The 18,651-nt window shown below is 39.8% G+C and overlaps 1 protein-coding gene across 1 annotated transcript in view; it reads right to left on the bottom strand.

Annotated features, from left to right (window-relative positions):
* The window catches only part of tbx15 (T-box transcription factor 15), a 60,903-nt gene that overhangs the window by 30,044 nt on the left and 12,208 nt on the right, over nt 1–18,651 (bottom strand). The window contains exon 2 of the mRNA XM_007895877.2: nt 2,652–2,877. Within this exon, the coding sequence (XP_007894068.1) occupies nt 2,652–2,877 (226 nt within the window). The remainder of the gene's footprint in view (nt 1–2,651; nt 2,878–18,651) is intronic.

The following is an 18,651-nucleotide window of genomic DNA, read 5'->3' as shown; positions in this document are numbered from 1 at the left end:
CCTTTCATGTTGGGAGGATGTCCCAAGATGCTGGGCAGTCAGGGATTTGTACCCGAGCAGGAGGTGGGGGTTGGGATCAGGGAGGGTAGGAGGGTGGACAAAGGCGAGGTCGAAGAGGAGGGCCTTGAGAAATGCCTTGAAGGAGAGAACGAGGCAAAGAGAATGTGGGATGGAGTTCCAAAGGATGGGGACAGAAAGGCTGAAGGCCCAGCCACCAATGGTTGGGTGGGCTGGATGGGGGATGTGGAGCAGGCTGTAGTCTGCTGAGCGGAGGGAGCAGACAGGTTGATATGGGTCTAGCAGGTCACAGAAGTAGGAAGGGGCAAGGCTGTGGAGAGCCTTGAAGGCAAAGACAAGGATTTTGAACTTTATCCTCTGGGGATGGGGAGCCAGTGGAGCTGGGGAAGGGTGGGGTTGATGGGGTCATGGAGTCTTGTGTGGGAGAGAACACGAGCTGCAGAGTTCTAGATGATCTGCAGCTTGTGGAGGGAAGAGTCGGGAAAGCTGACAAGCAGGAAGTTGGCATAGCCAAGCCTAAATGTGATGAATGCGTGGATGAGGGCTTCAGAAGCCCGAGGGGTGAGGCAGTGGCGGAGCCAGGCAATGTTGCGGAGGTGGGGGAAGACAGAGTGGATCATGGCATGGATGTGGAGTAGAAAGGATAGTTGAGGGTCAAACAAGTCACCTAGGTTTCGGAATTGCTCAATGAGGTGGAGTGTGCAGCCATGGAATGTATAAGTATGAATTCATAATGCAGGACCGCTCTGTGTTGTGAATTCACTGCAATGGAAATTAATGCGAGTCTGCATTTTTGCACTTGCCCTCAGTCAAAGACCAATGATAACCAGGGAATAATAAAAGTGGAATTATGCTGCAAAGGTTCTAATGGAGATGGGGGAAGGGCAGGGGACGTTGAAGACTTCCATTTTTATTAAATGTGATTATTCCCTGGGTTTCCTTCCCATTTAGACTGCAATTCATAAAGTTAGATTTAGATTCAAAACAATGTCTGTTCAGGGCAAGATTCCAAAATGACGCTCCTTGAGATGGTCAATAATATTTAACTACTTATCTTCTGATTATTTCTTTAGAAAATTGTAAAACTACTTAAACATGTCTCTTCAGTCTTATCTATTATTGGGATGGCAATGTTTATTCTTGCTGCATCTTTCTGTGTAGAAGGAAGGATGCTGGATGTAGCCTATGTTGATGTGTCCAATGCAAACGAAAGGTTGGGAGGGGGCTTTTGCTAGTAAATCTCTGGGTCTCGAGCTCCTGATCTTAGCTGGGTAGTCTGATAGAAAGAGTCAATCATACAGCAAGTTGACCCAAGCTGTTTTCTCACACAAGTTCTAGCAACTACAGTATCTCATGACTTGCACAAACAGTGGATGAGAGAATATCACATATCTGTAATGGGGGAAGGAATTAAAGTAACTGGATCAGTTTTCAGAATAAAATTGCACTAACATTTTGATGATGGAATTAATAATAAGGAATAAAAATAGATTGCAGATGTGCATAGATCCCAGATGTGTTGCAGAATCTAGGTGCATGTACCATATCAAACCTTTCCTCATCAGAAGTACTGGGGGTAATAAGATTTTTGCGTTAACAATATTACTGGTAGGGGACCATAGAAACCTATTCCCTGATAAATCTAGACCTGCACAAAACGTTTCCCTCGTAAGGATGAATTGAATGAGTCTGAATCAAATTCTGTATTGGTAAATCATTTGAGAAATTAAGTAAAAGAGATAAAAGATGTGTAAATCACTTCAAATGCTATATTATTGCAGAACGACTTTTGGAAGTAGATCTGCAACACTTTATGCAGCAAGTATTGTTAGAGAAACCGTTCTGTTTATACTGTGGGTTTGTTTCAAAAGCAGCAAAACAGCATTAAAGAAGTGCGAATGGACGCGCAGATGCACTTATATTTCTTTTGAAGTCATTCTTCATAGGTGAGCCTGAGTGCAAGAGTGCTTGCAACGCTTTGCAATGATAAGGAATATCACAGGTGAGTTTCAGCTGATGTCCACCCAACATCTAGCCCCACAAAAACACACAGTAACAGCAATTTACAGTATATCCTGTGAAGCTCTTTGGGATGTCCTTCCGTCATGCTGTACTAAATGTAATGGATTATTATCAGTGGTGGGGTGGGGGGGAAACAGTAGTCACTGGATAATGATCAGGAGCGGAAGCCATATCTAGTCCAGAGGCAATGAAGCAAATTGTTACACCAATGTTGTGTCAATTCTGTCACCAATACCAACACCCCAACACATACTCCAACAGAGGCCAGAAGATTCAACCACAACCGGGATACAAACCAATTGTTGTTTTGTATGACTCAGTATGACTTTCCTGAGTCATCAATAAATTCTTTACATTTTTCTAAATGGGGGAACTCGTGTGATTTACTTTCTTTTCTGTCTGTGTTTCCAGCTAAATACCAACAGCTTCAAATCTGATGATCCTACATTTGGTAGTTCTTGAGAGATTTTCCAAATTGGGAAGGATGCTTTTTGAAAACTATTTGGTCAATTTAGAGTTTGGGCAAAAAATGTACTAAACATAACAATTGAATATTTTCGGTGAGGAACATTTCATTAATTACGTCAGGAAGAAAACATCTTTTCAGGTACCTTCCAGCCTTGGTGATGATCATTTCAGTGCCAATGTCATGAAATCTCTTCCAGAGGTCAGCGCATTGTAGCTCCATCTGAATCTCATCCATTGAGGAAGTGGGTAGCGACGAGGTGGAGTTAGGAGTGAGTTCTGCAGATGAGCTGTATGAGCAGGAAGTGTGCTGGGCTGGGCTCTCACTGGTGGCTCCAGGGCTCTGTTCCTGATCTGAGCTTAGCTGGGATTCTGGAAATACAAAGAGAGCAATGTGAGCCAACCTTGATAAACCATTGCAATTGAATAGAACTGTGCCATTTTTACAGAGACATTGATTGTGAATTTGGATAGTCGGGAGTGTATTATAATAAAGGAACTATTTGTGCAATTAAATCTCCAGAGGCTATAGTTGTAATCTGTTGTGTCAGCTTGGGTCAGAAGCTTGTGGGTTCAAACCCCATGTCGGGACCCACAGTCCAAACTGACACCCAATGTAATGAATGTGGGGGTTTTGTATTGTCAGAGATGCTGTCCTTCGGATGTCATTAAACTGAGGTCCCGTCCCGTCTGCTTGTTCAGGTGTACTTTAAAGATCCTGTGGCACTATTGAAAAAGAAAAGAGAGTTTCTCCCGGTGTCCTAGCCAACAATCCCCCGAATATAATTGTTCCCATGTTTCATGGTTTTCTGTGGGATATTGCTGTGCACAATTGTGCTGTTGCATTTGCCTACAAATACGCAGTCAATTAATTTCACAGCAAATCCTGTGAAGCGTTCTGAGATGATCATGATAAGGTGCTATCCCAAAAGCAAGGATTATTATTAATAATAATAATATTATTAATTATATTAATATTAATATTATTAATAATAATAATAATAAAGATCAGTGAATGTAATTCAAAGCATCATAATGTTTCTTAGAGGCACCCATATGATTTGAATATGAATCAAAAAATTTGTGGTATAAATGATGGAATTGGGGAAGTCAAATAATTCAATAACCAGTCTTAAGATTCTAAAATGTGTAATTCTGCAGGCCTTTTTTGTGGCATTAATAAAACCCTTAATCGTCCTTCTTTGTGTGGAGTTGGTTGCAAAGCACTGCTAGTTTGTTTTGTAATTTCCATCAGTTTAAGACTGCGCTGATTTACAGTTCATATATGTTTGTATAAACATGCTACATTCCACATGAAGGCATGGTATACATATTCCTTTCAGTGAAACTTTCTTTATTTTCAGCTATTGTAGGCTTCAGCTATAATTATCTGTCTATTAGTCAAAAGTGTGTGTAGTGAAGTGCAGCCTTGTATCTGGTGTTCCTTTGCAGTTAGCACTGAGAGTATGTCTACCCCAACTCAAGGCCTTGAAAAGTCATTGCTGCCCACAGAAGAGATGGAACTTCCAGTGTAGTCCCCTAATGATTAAAGATCTTCCCCACAACAAAAAATAAATTCAAGTTTAAACACAATGGCTACCAGTTCACATTCTATGGCACGTGTGTGTGTGTGTGTGAGGGAGGGAGGGAGGGAGGGATTTACTGACACTCTCCCAACTTCTGAAAAAGTCATTTTAAATAATTGCTGTATTAAGAAGACAACATCAATAACAAGCAGCAGGTACTTTGTTTCGACACAAAGCCTCTCTCTCTTCACTGCCTGACCATCAAACCTCTCCTATCTTATTTCTAGATCCAGTGGCCTTCCTGGTAGAATCACGATGGATGGTCAAGTGTACATTAACGTTCCTGTGGCACTATTGAAAAGAAAATGGATGATTCCTCTCTCATGAAAATTCCTTAATTTCCTTCATGATGCTGTTGGAGTCATTTAATTACCAAGGGGTATACAGTGATCCCAATCACTCCATATCCTTCCATATATCGAACCTGCGGAACTACATTCAATGAAGCTCAACACCTGATTGATAAAGAGGATTCTGCGGGTGTTTACTTTTCTCAGGGAACCCACTTCACCTTTGCTGACCCGCTCCACGTGTCCGCCAGTAGTGCTCCAAACAAAGACATTATCCCCACAACCAGGGGGAGATGGACGCATTCAACAGTGGGCAGATGTCTGTCAAAGGTGCATGGGAGCAGCAGCCATGCTTTCTGGACAGCACAGAGGAATCTATGCTTTATTCTTGGCAGTGGTCTGCAGCAGCAACCCGCTCAAACTTCTTAAAAGCACGTTACAACTTGAAGCTGGACAAGAATATACACTGACTGAAATGATTCTATGCTCATAGCTATAGTCTCTTCAATTTGAGATACAACCAGATTCTCAGCTCAATGACTTGAAAAATACTTGCACATTGCTAGAGCTCTGATGCAAAGGTTGTAGCGCTTATAACATTGCCCCTAGTTGTTTGTGAATACATAAAAATTTCATCTTTCAAAGAACTGCTGGAGATTCCTAGGACATCAGAATACATGGTCATTACTGTATATCCTGTGAAGAGCTTTGAAACGTTCTCCCGACATTAAAAGGTGCTATATAAAATGTAAAGATTATTGTTATTAATAAATATACTGTATAAATAAATCCCATTGCCCTTAACAGAAATGTTGTGAGGAGTTTTGAGACATTCTTGACATTATGTGTAGGCACTGTATCAGATTCAAGGATTATTATTATATTATTAGATACTATAGATGTAAGCAATCGACTTGATCTAGACCATATGAGAGAAAAATTAAAGGGCACAGGTTTAATGTCAAAAAGCCTCAAGCAGGACGAGAGATTTAAATATTTGTTTTCCATGGAGAAATGGATATGTGGAACAGGCATCCAACAAAAACACTTGATGCTAGGTCAATTAATTTTTTCAAAAATAACTTTGTAAGTACATTTCTTAGAAAAGTATTAGAGGCTATAGGGATATTTACAGTCGAATGTACAAATGGTTCTCAGTGGAAGTAATTGTTGCTGCTTATAATAGGGGGTTATTATCGATGAAAGGAAGTAGGCCAGAGTTACAGTATATAATGGAGGTTTGGGGTCACCGAACATTCTGCAGCTATTTCTAAATTTCTTTTGGGTACAAGTCATCTCTATCCTTGTTATATTTTCACGTTTCGTCCACAAAATACACAGTTAATTCATTTTACAATATATTCTGTGAAGTGCTTTGAGATGTCTCAAAGACGTGATAAGGCTCTATATCAAATGCAAGGATTATTAATATAAGAAAATAACAACTTGCATTTATATAGTGCCCTAGTGTGGTTAAGTATTTCGGAGCGCCTAGATAAATACTGCATGTATTTATATATAGGATATGATTTTGGTTATTGTTGAGGCATTATTACACAATATTGATAGTTTTAGACGTACCAGATTATTACAGCTCCCATCAACACAATTCATTTATAAATTACATTTATGTTTCCTTGATTTGTTTTTTGGATTAAACACTAGTATTATGTGGTTCAGCTGGCAACAGACTGGTCCAACTAATTAGTCAGTCCTCAGAATATCACAAGGAAGCAGTAGAATGTATTTTAGACACAAAACATTTGCAAAGCCCCAATAATAATACTAATTATAATAATAATGATGATGATAATAATAATAAATTATCCTAAATTTGAGAGAGCCTTTTATTTTGGGAGGATGTCCCAAAGCACTTCACAGGATTCATGTAAAGTGGAATGACTATATGTTTTGTAGGTGAACACAGCAGCCAATTTGCACACAGAAAAAGGCAATGCAAAGATGGGATTTGTTGACTGCACTGAGATTCAAACATTGTAACTCCAGGCCGATTTACATAGGACAATTACGATAGATCTATCATCAGGAATGAGCACTTCATGTAATCCCTCGTTAATCTATTTTTGGTCTATGGTAATAAAAATTCATTCCTCTGGAACCTGTTTCTGCCCTGGCTTAATGCCAGTAGTGCTAAATCATGTAAGCACCACTATGACCTTTGCCAATATGCACAATAGCTAGAATTAAAGCATTATTAGGAGGATGACCGAAGGCGAGGTCGAAGTGGAGGGTCTTGAGACATGCCTTGAATGAGGCAAGCGAGGGAGCAAGACGCAGGGACTGTGGGATGCAGTTCCAAAGGGTGTGGGCAGAGAGGCTGAAGGCCCAACCGTCAGGCTCTCTGCCCACACCCTTTGGAACTGATAGTGGGACAGAATGGGCGGGGGACATGGAGCATGCTGGAGGGTGGGGGTGATGGGGTCACGGAGCCTGGTGCGGGAGAGAACACAAGCTGCAGAGTTCTGGATGATCTGCAGGTGGTGGAGGGAAGAGTTGGGAAAGCCAACAAGCAACGAGTTGACATAGACAAGCCTCGATGTGATGAATGTGTGGATAAGATCATGGCTGATCTGTACCTCAGCTCCAATTAGCTGTCTTTTCCCCATATCCCTTGAGACCCTTAGCTAGCATGTCTTTTGGTCAATTTTCCCGCTGCCCAGTTCCTTTGGGAACTAGCTCGAGTGCCCATCCAGCACTGTGACGTCTTCCCGATGTGAAAGGTGCTATATAAATGTACGTTGTACTGTGTATGTAGACAAATAGCCTGCGGAAACTCATTGTCTCATGTGAAGAATGATCAGATATTGTAGAACTGTTGGAGCCTGAGGAACACGAGGGAATTACATCAGGTAAACCGAGTAGAAAAAACTGGCATAGAAAACCTTTCATTTGTAAAATATGATCCAGTGAAGATAGACCATTTAGAGCACAACTCAGGCCTCTGGCCTTTCACATCAGGACATCCTTCCTATGTGAAAGAGGCTATACAAATGTAATTTTGTTGTTATATACCAGAGTTAAACTGTCCTCACTACATTCTAGGCTGTACTATAATTACACAGTGTAGTCATTACATGAAATGGACTGTACATTATGGTCAAACTGCATACTGCAAACTGGGTGCTCACTGCACAAGGTTAGATCAGAGTCCGTTCTTTACTCACTGATAAATTGAAATCGTTTCTTTCTCATTGGGATGAAACTATCAGCATTTCATAAAATGTGATAACTAGCACAAGAAATGCATCATGAAATGCCAAAAACATCAGCGCAGAATCTCTCACTAAGATAAGGAGTACTGACTCTGAAATGGATAAAAAAAATGATCCTTACAACTGATATAGCATCTTTCACATCAGGAGCATAGCATTGATATAGCACCTTTCACGTCAGCACCTTTCAAGCGTTTCGCAGAACATGCTATAAAGTGGAATAACTGTATTTTGTGGGCATCTAAAGACATCAAAGTTACTGCAAAAATAAGAGGACTCCTTTTTAGTTACATGGAACCCTGACTTGATCATTCAATGCCATTTTTAAGCAGCCCTGCAGTGCTCCGAATTTAGTTCCTGCAGCACAGATTGAGTGGGGTGTGAGATGGCAATCCACAATAGGAAGAGAAAAAATGTTTAACAGCTGGAGATTGTAGTTGCTCCCCTCTGCCTTGGGCGAAATACCTGTTTCTTTCACCTTCCTCTTTTTTTTCTAAAATCAAATTCATGCCAAAAAAAAAATAATTCTGGAATGAATCACTATTCATCCTGGTTCTAAGGAAGTAGTTTGTGTGGGATGTCAGCAATGGAATGGGCAGAGGGAGCTTTCAGAGACCACGCGGTCAGCCTTAAATCACATTCAGATTCAAAAGTGGACTGCAGCTGCATCCCAGAAATCGGCCCTGCTTTTAACTACTGGACACATGTGATCAATTGTCATTCACGAAAGACCTTTTACAAAAGAACCAATCTACAGTCTCCTTTCCGCTCAAAATGCAGACCAGGTCTCTTCAGGAAGTTCATCCGAAACTCATGGTGGTTATCGCAAAGCTTTGCTCACAGGCGCACAGGCGTTGAGAAATTCTCAAGACAAAGCAACCACATCTATTCACACTACCAAAAAAAACTTCCTGCTGCACCAAATGGCCAGCACAGCGTTCAAACTTACTGCTTGAATTTATACATTTGCTACCAAACAGTCGTAATGAAATTACAGTCAGTCATAGTGAGTTTGCAGGTCAGAGACAGCAACCCCATCAACAACAACAACAACAACAAATTACATTTGTAGAGCTCCTTTCACGTCGGGAGGACATCCCAAAGCACTGGATAGTCAAGAACATCTACCTGAGCTGGGGGTTTGGATTAGGATTGGGTGGAGGGCAGGAAAGGTGGGGTTGGGTGACCAAAGGTGTGGTCAAAGAGAAAGGTCTTGAGACAGATCTTGAAGGAGGCAAGGGAAGGAGCCAAAGCAAATTATCATTACTTAATAGCAGCTCAGTATTAATGCACATCATTAAATTCACACTCATGAGATTTGTTTTTAAATTTGAATGTATTATCACGTCCAGGCAACAGCAACTTACTCTTGTAAATATGACAATGGATGAGTGTTTTGATGCACTTCACAAAGAGAATCGGGAATCATCAAATGGGTAAAGAGAAACATTTGATGGGAAACGGTGCCTGTGTATCAGAACACAAAACTAATCCCTCAAAAATACCAATGACAGACTGCAAGTTATGTAATGTACATAGATAACCAACTGGACACATTTTTGCACCATAGCCAGTTTTAATCATACGTTCAGTCTAAACAAGATCAACAGGAGACATCCAACAAACCATCCATATTACACGTCCAAAGCAGATGCCGACCCACAGTGAAATTGTCACATTGTATTCATATTGAAATCCATTTGTATTAAAATCCAGACATTTGGGCAAGGTCTTCTGCTTGGACAAGGATTTAATTATTATGTTTGGAACAAAAACCATATTCAATAGGAATGGGCCCCAGTGAGAGATGGTACATTGGAATGCTACACTTCAATCAGAGCTTTCCTAGGAACGGGTATTTACTTTTCTGTAGTTGGCTGTATTTAGCTGTAAGGATCATACATCCAACTCATCAGTTTGAAATGCTGTGGCTCGGAAGCTTGCAATGACAGTATAATGGATGGCTAGGAGTTGAAGAATAAGGCAGCAATTTAGCATCAACTTTGAGTACAATACTGCTGGAAGTGTTTTACCCTAACATTCATGGAAATCTAAGAAGTGTTGTGTTTTGAAATATGATTTAGCTTACATTTTCAGTGCGTGTTTTGAGCGACAGAGAATTTGTAGTCTCTAAGATCAAATCCCATGCTTTGAATTGACATTTCTGAACTGCTGTGCTGCAAAGTTAGGCTTTACTCTACTTCGCCTTGCTGTGATATAAAGGAATATGTTAATTTTTGCACAATCAGATTTGCAGTTTTAAAGTGAAATTATAAAGATTCTAGTATTATATTACATTATGCCCATGAGGCACTTTGCTGAGGTTGGTCTGGATTGTAGAGTAAAAGGTAGTCAGCCTTAAACATAAGGGTCTCTTGATGAATCATGGCTGCCCAAATCTAGCGACATGTATTATAGATTAGTGAATGAGAAGCTAAGGATAGTGGTCGATCAGGAAAATATAAATGGATGGAGGCATATGGAATGGCAGAGGAATTAAGGTAACATACAATGATACAGGAAGCATGAAATACCTGAGAATGAGACTGTTTGTTGGCAAACGACAAAAGAAAAATGATTAGAATATAATTGTTCATCATTCACTGATAGTTTCCAGTCAATGTGAAGCTGTAATCAACAAAACTAATCAAGTACTGGGATGCATCTTGAGGGCATTTGACTCTAAGTCAAAACAGATTATTTTTTCACCATCTATAACTAACTGGCGAGGTCGTGCTTGGAATACTGTATCTAATTTTGGTCACCTTACCTTCAAAGGGATATTGATGCATTAGAGAGAGTTCAAAGAAGAGCAAAAAGGATAATTGCAGATATTATTGCAGCAAACCTCACAGAATTGAACTTTGATGCCATGGAAAATGAGACCTTTAAAAGGGAGAATGATCCATGTCTTTTAAATGTCAAAAGGTGTGGATAATGCAGAGGCAGAAGTTTTTTTTCAATTTAAATTTAATAGCAAAAATAGATAACACGGGTATAGATTCATCAAACTACATGATTAAGCAACTTTCTGAACGAGATAGGGCATACGTGGAATAGACATATATTGGGAACAAAGCAGGATGTGGAGTATTACATTGGAATCATAAAGAATGGATTGAAAATCTAAAATTACTAAATTACTTCTATATGATGGAAGTGATTGTGGAATGACTTGAGAATTTGGATGGGGGCTAAGTGGGATGTGGATTGGTACGTCGACAGTGGTTGGGATTTGGAGAACTCCATTCGAATTACATATAATGTGAATTGATGGGAGAGTGGTTTAGTATACTGGAATTCTTGGTTGTTAGAAGTATTTTGGATCTATTTTGAACTTGTCTAGAGTTTTAGCTGGAACAGAAATGCATACTGCAGATATAGTTGGCTAATTATTATTGTCTCAAACCCTGAACTAAGAATTAAATCAAAGCATGGTTTAATATGAACTGTAGTTCCCTGGATCTGGAATTGAACCATTACATAAGATGTGCATTAAAACCTGCCAACACTGTGCAAAAGTGATACAAATAATTCATGGACTAATGAAATATTGACAGTTGACTGAATGCCATAGAAGTGTACATTTCCTGCAGGAAAAGCACGTTTCTTTTTTGCTTTTACATATCGTCACTTTTGCTCTTCCCAAAATTGAGAGTTTAACCATCAGAGGCCCGAAAATCCTAGTCTTAGTGTTTCCTAGTCTGAATCCTACCCAGCTTTAGCCTGCAAGACCATCTTGTCACTAGGCTTATTGCAATATGTAGCACCTCAGACTGTTGAAGGGGGTCAAAATATAACTGTCTGGGAGCTCAAGAGGTTATGAAAGGCTGAAAGGTTTCAGCATTATGTGCTTCTTCACTTGCATGCATAAGATACTATTTAAACTAAAATACTTTCCTGAAAGCACGGTGTGTTACTAAAACATAGAAAGTATAAATACAAAACACGTCACAAGATCAGTTTGAATGATGAAAACCCTTCAGTCCATTTGATCTCATACTTCCAGAATACCCACCCCACCATCCTCCCATCACAGATTCAAGCTGTTAAGTGTCCCGGCCTCAACCATCATTCCTGGCAACCTGTTCCAAACATTAATTACTCTCTGGGTAAAGAAATACTTCCTGGTGTCCATCTTGAAATTGCTTTTTGTAAATGTGAACAAATACTTTACTTAGTGTGAGCGGTATGTTTCCCTGGAATTCATTGCTGATCTCTGCTTTGGTAATACTGCATTAGGATTCAGGAGCAAAGGGCAGGTGCTAAGTGCATTTAAGTCATACATCATTCCTATTGTTGTTACCCATTCACCGCAATGGGAGTCATTCGACTCTGTGGACTCCGTATTGATATAGGATAAGCATTAGTCTGCTCCATTTTTAAATGTAATAATTTGTTCCCTGAACATTTATAAAATGATTGCACTGCAATTTAATAATGTAGAATTAATCTTACAATGGGATGTTATTTTTAACCAACAGTTGTACCGTAGTTACTTACATGTGAGCAGGAACAATTCTGCTGACCTTACTGAACGAGGCAAAATAGCACTCAGCCAGAAACAATGAATATGGAGCGCACACAACAGACTAATCTCCCATTATTATTCCTCAGCCTGCCAGCCATAGAAAGATATAATGCAGAAAATAGAAAATGTCTAGCGGTTTAATAAACACTCACTTATGCTCAGTATATTCAGTGCTTTTAGCAACAATTTGCCTTGTACAAATCTTGTACCTAATTAGAGGTTGAGTTGCACAATCTTAAAGCAAATCATGCTGCGGAAGACCTTGAGGTGGTTTCTGGAGGATGTTGATTCACATTGTGTAGAATAAAAGCAGGCGATTCAGTCTGTTCATGAATCATTGCTTAAAAGTGGACTTCACCAGTTTCTTAACATTAACAGTTTGGTGAGCTCCAAGTATGTCCTCAGACACAGATGAATGAAATGTAAATCCCATTACCTCTTCCCAATCTGTGTATCACTTTGAGCCGCAGAAACCAGTACTGTATCTCAATATCCTGATGTTTATAAATGCTTGAGCTTCATGCTCAAAGATTTTGGCCTCCTAAGCAACACTCACCTGCCCTTCGAGTACTTATATGTCGGGAGGATGTCTCAGTACACTTTACAGGATTTAAAGTTTTGTGACTGTATTTGTTTTTAGCAATAAATAGTCACAAAACCAATGACCAATGTTATCTGGGGAATTGATGACCAGGATATGGGGAGTAACGTCCATCACTTTTCATGCAGTGCTGTGGGGTCTTTAACATCCACCTGAGCAAGCATACAGGACCTTAGTTTAATGTTTCATTCAAAGGATGTCACCCCAACAATGCAACGCTCCCCCAGCACTGCATTGGAAAGTCAGCATAGACTGTGAGTTCAAAGTGTTGACATGGGGTTTGAACCCACAACTCTGACTCAGAGACAAACTCGCGGCCAACTGAACCAGGCTGACACTTAAACTGGTGGCGGTTAGGCAGCAGGTTATTCTCTTGATCGTGGAACTGCCCACAGTGCAGGAAGAGACAGCTGGGTAAAGGAGGCGAAAATCGTTCCAAAAGAGAAAGCATTATTCTCACCAAGGAGAGCAGGATCATGACAGTAGAGCCATGACGTGTATTTTTCATAATGTATCAAGTGGTCTTACGATCTGACAAAATATTACCAGCAGAAAAATCGGAGATGAATGAAATCATTGGACTGCGCAGTTTTCCTCAAGCCATAGAACAGCCTGAGTGGTTATAAAAGGCACATGAATTTAATGTAGAAACCATCGATTGAGTCATGGAAATCCACGGCATACAACTTCAAAGCCCCCCAATGCCTCGGCCGCCTAAAAATACTTTTGCAACTTCGTCAGTTCTTATTCCAGCTGCCAGGTGGGAAGCAAAGAATCTTGCCTTGAGGGCAAAGAAAAAACTGATGCAAGTCCTGTTCACATTACATTTATTTAACCATCATCCTCGGGTTGAACAACAGGGTGACCCCAGGATGTCATGGAAGCAATTTTCAACGTGAACAATACTTTGCCTTAGGATATTGAGAGAAAGTTGACTAAATTAACCAAGGTCCAGGCTTAGCAAATCACATTTAGCGTTATGAGGTTGGTTGGGTGCACTTGCGTCCATTTTGTGGTATATTCTGCAGACTCTGGTTATACATGTTAGATGAGGCATCTGCCAATTATTTCTGTACTGCGCAGGAAGGAGCCAATAGATTACACTATTAAAATGGAGATAAGTACTTCCAACTGTCTTCGTAATGCTTTTGCATATCATATGTTTATTCGGGCGGGATAATTGACTGTTTGTGTTGCATATTATTAAACTTCCCCTCCTTCCCCCAGCTCATTTTTCTCCCTTCCTCTTCTGAAAGATCTTCCGCCACTGTGCCCTAGACCTCTGGCACCTGCCTCAATCCCTCACTTTGACCTCTCTTTGCCAGTCTTCAGATTGCATCTCAAGACTTTCCTCTTCAACCATGCCTACGGACATATTCCCTTTCCCCGCAGCTCGGAGTCAAGCACTCTGCGATGCTACACTTCTTGGAAGGTGCTATATAAAATGCAAGATGTTATTGTTGAAAGAACTGACTCAAGCTGGGCTAAAATGGATAAGAACCAGCATCCTTCCAGCAATTTGTATCTTTAACTCTTAACATAGAGACTGTCTAGAAGCTGTTCCATCATCACGGACAACACACCTACAAAATATATCGAATACACTTTACAGTATATTCTGTGAAACGCTTTGAAACATCTTGAAGGCGTGATAAGACACTATATCAAATGTAAGGATTATTATTATTATTAATACAGCTGAATTCTATCCTTAACGTTCACACCTGTGCACTTTCCAACAAAGTATGTATGTGTCGGGGGAAATCACTGGATAGCTATCAATAGGAAAACCCTGAGTGATTGTTCCCTTCTCCAGCCGAAGGCCAGTTGCTGCCTTCAAGTGAGGAGAGGGATGCAGTTAATAATATAATATGAAATACTAGAACAACAACAAAATTAGATTTGTAAAGTACCTTTCACAGCAGGAAGACGTCCCCCAGCACTGAAATACTTAGATATATGCTTTGATCTGGGGTGAATTGTCCCCTTTCCAGGTCACTGACTTGGTATTCAGCACGTATTCTCTTATGCAGACATGATCGTGTCTACTCTGTGTGCTTTCACAATGACTCATTGCTGGTATGTATAGCCAAATGATGACTTATTATTTAGGCACAAGATTTTAAATTAAACTTGGCACAACCTAATTCCAATTCCTGATGTTCAAATGCAATTGCAGGGGAAGTTGCTATATGTGATAAACTTCAGTCAATCAAGAAGACAGCTTTCCTTGTATGGCAATACTCTTACCTCTAGGTCAGACTGTTGTGGGTATTTGCCCTACACAGGGACTCCAGTACTGTGAGAGCACTGCATGCTGGAGGCGCCGCCTTTTGTTTGAGATTTCAACCAAGGTCCCATATGCCTTTTCAGGTATGTACTAAAAATTCGGTGCACAGTTTGGAATTATTGAATGTCTACCTAACCAGCAAGTTTCTCCAAGCCTGGATTGTCCTGACCAACAACTCTTCCAGTTTAATTGGCTATTTGATACAGAGCCATGTGGGGCCTTGCTGACATATTTGCCTACAGAAGCAGTCATCACACTTGACAGTACGTATTCGTGAAACACTTTGAGATGTTTTGACATCCCTCCACTCAGCAAACACTGGCACTGACTACCTCAGGTGCATATTTAACATACATCCATTTCTAGCTTGATATCGTTGCTATATTCTGAATGAAGAAAGCCGTAAATACCTTTTTGTTACAGAATTATTTTAAATTTCACTATAGCTTTTTTTATATAAAAAAAACCCATGATGTATGTCTATGTACACCATGATGAACTGCAGTGTGTCGTATAGATCCATGCATGTAGCACGGCATCACGGACTTTAAAATGAACCTGAGAATGTGACGACAAGTTAAGAAAGTCTTCCAGCGATGAAGTTGTTGTTCTATTATGACATCCTGAAGAAAACGTATTTCACTATAATTTGCGTCAACAAATGAAATAGACTTACAGGTGACTATGCCGGGCCGGCCAAAGATGCTGCTAAGTACAGGTGAGACACTTCTCAAATAGAAATAGGAAGGAAAATCAATATGTGAGCTAGTTCTCATGCACCTCCTAGTGGCCAGTCGCTGAACAATGTGGTGGAAGCCAGAGGGTACATCCACGATGCTCTTGTCCAGGGGCAGTGAATGTACAGGGCGGTGAGTATACCTGATAGTTGATGTCCATGACATTGGTTAAGTAGTGATTAAGTATGTTTAATAATTGATGTATTGAAGTTTGGATATATAGGACGGTAAATATATAGAAGACTGGATAGATAGGACGGGGAGCTTATCTATCATGTGTTGAATATACAGGGCAGGAAGCATATCTAATAGATGATATAGTCTATTGGTTACAAACTAAAGATGGTATCATGAGGGGCAACAATGTAATTCTAGGTCTCAGATTTCTAATCGAGGGAGAGGTACTCAATGCATTTTCACAGTTAATTAATTGTTAATTAGGAGACCTAATCGGGTTTTACAATAAAAGGAATTGATCAGATGGATTTAGAGAAATGTGATGTGCAAACTAGGTCAACCGATCAACATAGAGGATTAGAAGCTAAAGTAATCAGAATCTGACAATAATCCTTGCATCTCCCAAAACTTTAAGAACCTTTTCACACTTAGATAAGACTATATATTGGTACTTAGTGCAGTAAGTATTGCCTCAGTTAATAATAATAATCCTTGCATTTGATGTAGTGCCTTATCGCATCTTTGAGACATCTGAAAGTGCATCACAGAACATACTTTAAAGTGAATTGACTTTATACTTTGTGGGCGAAATGCAGCAGCCAATTGCAAACTACAGTGTCCCACAAACAGTCGCAGATTAAAGTACCAAATTTTTCAAAAAAATTTAAGGAATTATTACCCTTGGAAAAGCGATCCACAAATCAGCTAACAACTGGGTTCCTATTTACTGCTAAGTAAACAGAGATGTGTCGAGTAAGGAAACTTGCCCAACATTTTGCCCTGCCGGAAATCAAGACCAGATCTCTCACTTGTGAGGCGAGTGCTCCAACCATTGAGCTCCAGGACTCCACATTAAAACATTGAAAAATGAATTGGATGAATTCCTGTTTCAAAAACAATGTGGGATATGGGCATAGGGTGAGCTAAAGATGAAACATGGTTAAATCCTGACCAGAAACCAAAATAAAAGCTGACCTGGACGATGAACTGAATTTTTTTTCTGATTCCTACACTCATCTTAGAAGGAGACCTCACATTGTTTTCCTGTTATACCCTTTCCCCCTCATCAAATCAAACAAGAGATTATGAGGTTTAAATGAAGAAACACCTTTGGTTCATTTGGTCTCATACTTCGAGAATATCCACCCCACTGTCTTCTTTTTACGACATAATTTCTCACGTGAGGCCAGCGTCCTGGTTAACCATTCCCGTGGTTAATTATCCTCTGTAGATAAATACTTCCTGTTATCTGTTCTAAAATTATAAGCTTCATCCTGCTCCTTCGTGTCCTACAGTCTTGGAATCTGAAAGTGTTCTGCTAGGTTTATAGTCTCTATCCCATAATGTGAAACTAAGAAACAAACTCTACTATTATAACTACTGAAAAGGACAACACCAATTTTAACCAGCAAAAACACAAGTAAGCTGACAGACTCACAAAAGCAAATCAGCAGGAGTTATATACAGACTAATAAGGCATAATCTTGAGGTCTGATATTAATAAAACCCACACTATCTATGGCTTTTCATATGTTTATAAATGTGCATCCTTGACACTTTTATATTTGACATTTAATACTTGCATATGTCACATTATTTCCTTCCTTGGTTCCAATAAAAATCAAGATCAGATGTTCTTTCGATTTTCTCTCCTTCAACATTGACTCATCCTGGAGCATAGTTTCACAGGCACCAACAACCTTCTGGTTCCTGTGATAGTCCAGTGAGCACCAGTGGGGTCCTTGACCCATGGGATATCATTGAACCCTAGCCTGAGGCAATCTTTACCTGAATTCACACACATGGACTGGATATCTAACCTGATTGAGAACCCTGGTTGATGATTTTCTATTTCATTTTAAGACGAGTATTTTGTCTTACATTGTACATATGCGAATGAAAGGAGGCATTCTTTTCACTGAGGATGGAGAATTGGAGGAGGTGCCACAAAGTTTATGCAAAAGGTATTATATTTGCAAAGGTGAAATTGTTTTACACAGAAGCTCTCTGTGCTTTAGTATATAACAGTAAGCAGGCTGGAAAACTCCAGCCTTTCTACACATTTCCACAATAAACATTGGGCTAACCAATAGTAAGGTTTTATTGTATGTATGATTTTACACAGACGCTGCAACCAGACTATTTTAGAGTAATTTACGCTGCACGAAAAAAAAGTGGCAGTCCTCATATCCTCCCAGAAGAAATGACGTTATATGTTAGTCTCTGTGATACAGCGTAGCATTGTACACATTGTTGTGGATAAATAACAATTCATATGGAAGGAGGTAGGTTACAGATGGTATCAGAATGTATATTACATTAGCTGGCCTTTTTTTATTATATCGCTTTTTTTAAGTGACCTGATCAAATGATATTCTATACTCATGATGTGCTAGAATGCAGGGTCCTTCTGTCCAGTACATTTCTCATCTTAGCCAAGCCATCGGCAGGAAAAGCACAGGGTAGGCAAGGCAGAATCCCAGGGGAGTGGGACTGATCAGCCCATATTGTTCTCACATACCTCGTGATAGAAACGTTGGAGTGGCCATTTGCCCTTTCATATTAGCATGAAGTTTGGGGGCAAAAGTCAGAATGGAAAAAAAGAAGGAATGCCAATCTAAACCAAATCCCCAAATATTAAAATAAAATTTCCATCGGATTGTGTTTTGTTAATTCTTTGTGTGTTGTCATTTATAATTAA

Source organism: Callorhinchus milii, unplaced genomic scaffold, assembly GCF_018977255.1.
Source record: "Callorhinchus milii isolate IMCB2004 unplaced genomic scaffold, IMCB_Cmil_1.0 Scaffold4, whole genome shotgun sequence".
In the NCBI taxonomy this organism is placed as follows: domain Eukaryota; kingdom Metazoa; phylum Chordata; class Chondrichthyes; order Chimaeriformes; family Callorhinchidae; genus Callorhinchus; species Callorhinchus milii.
Note: the sequence above shows the minus strand (reverse complement) of the source record. Positions and strands in the feature narration are given on the sequence as shown.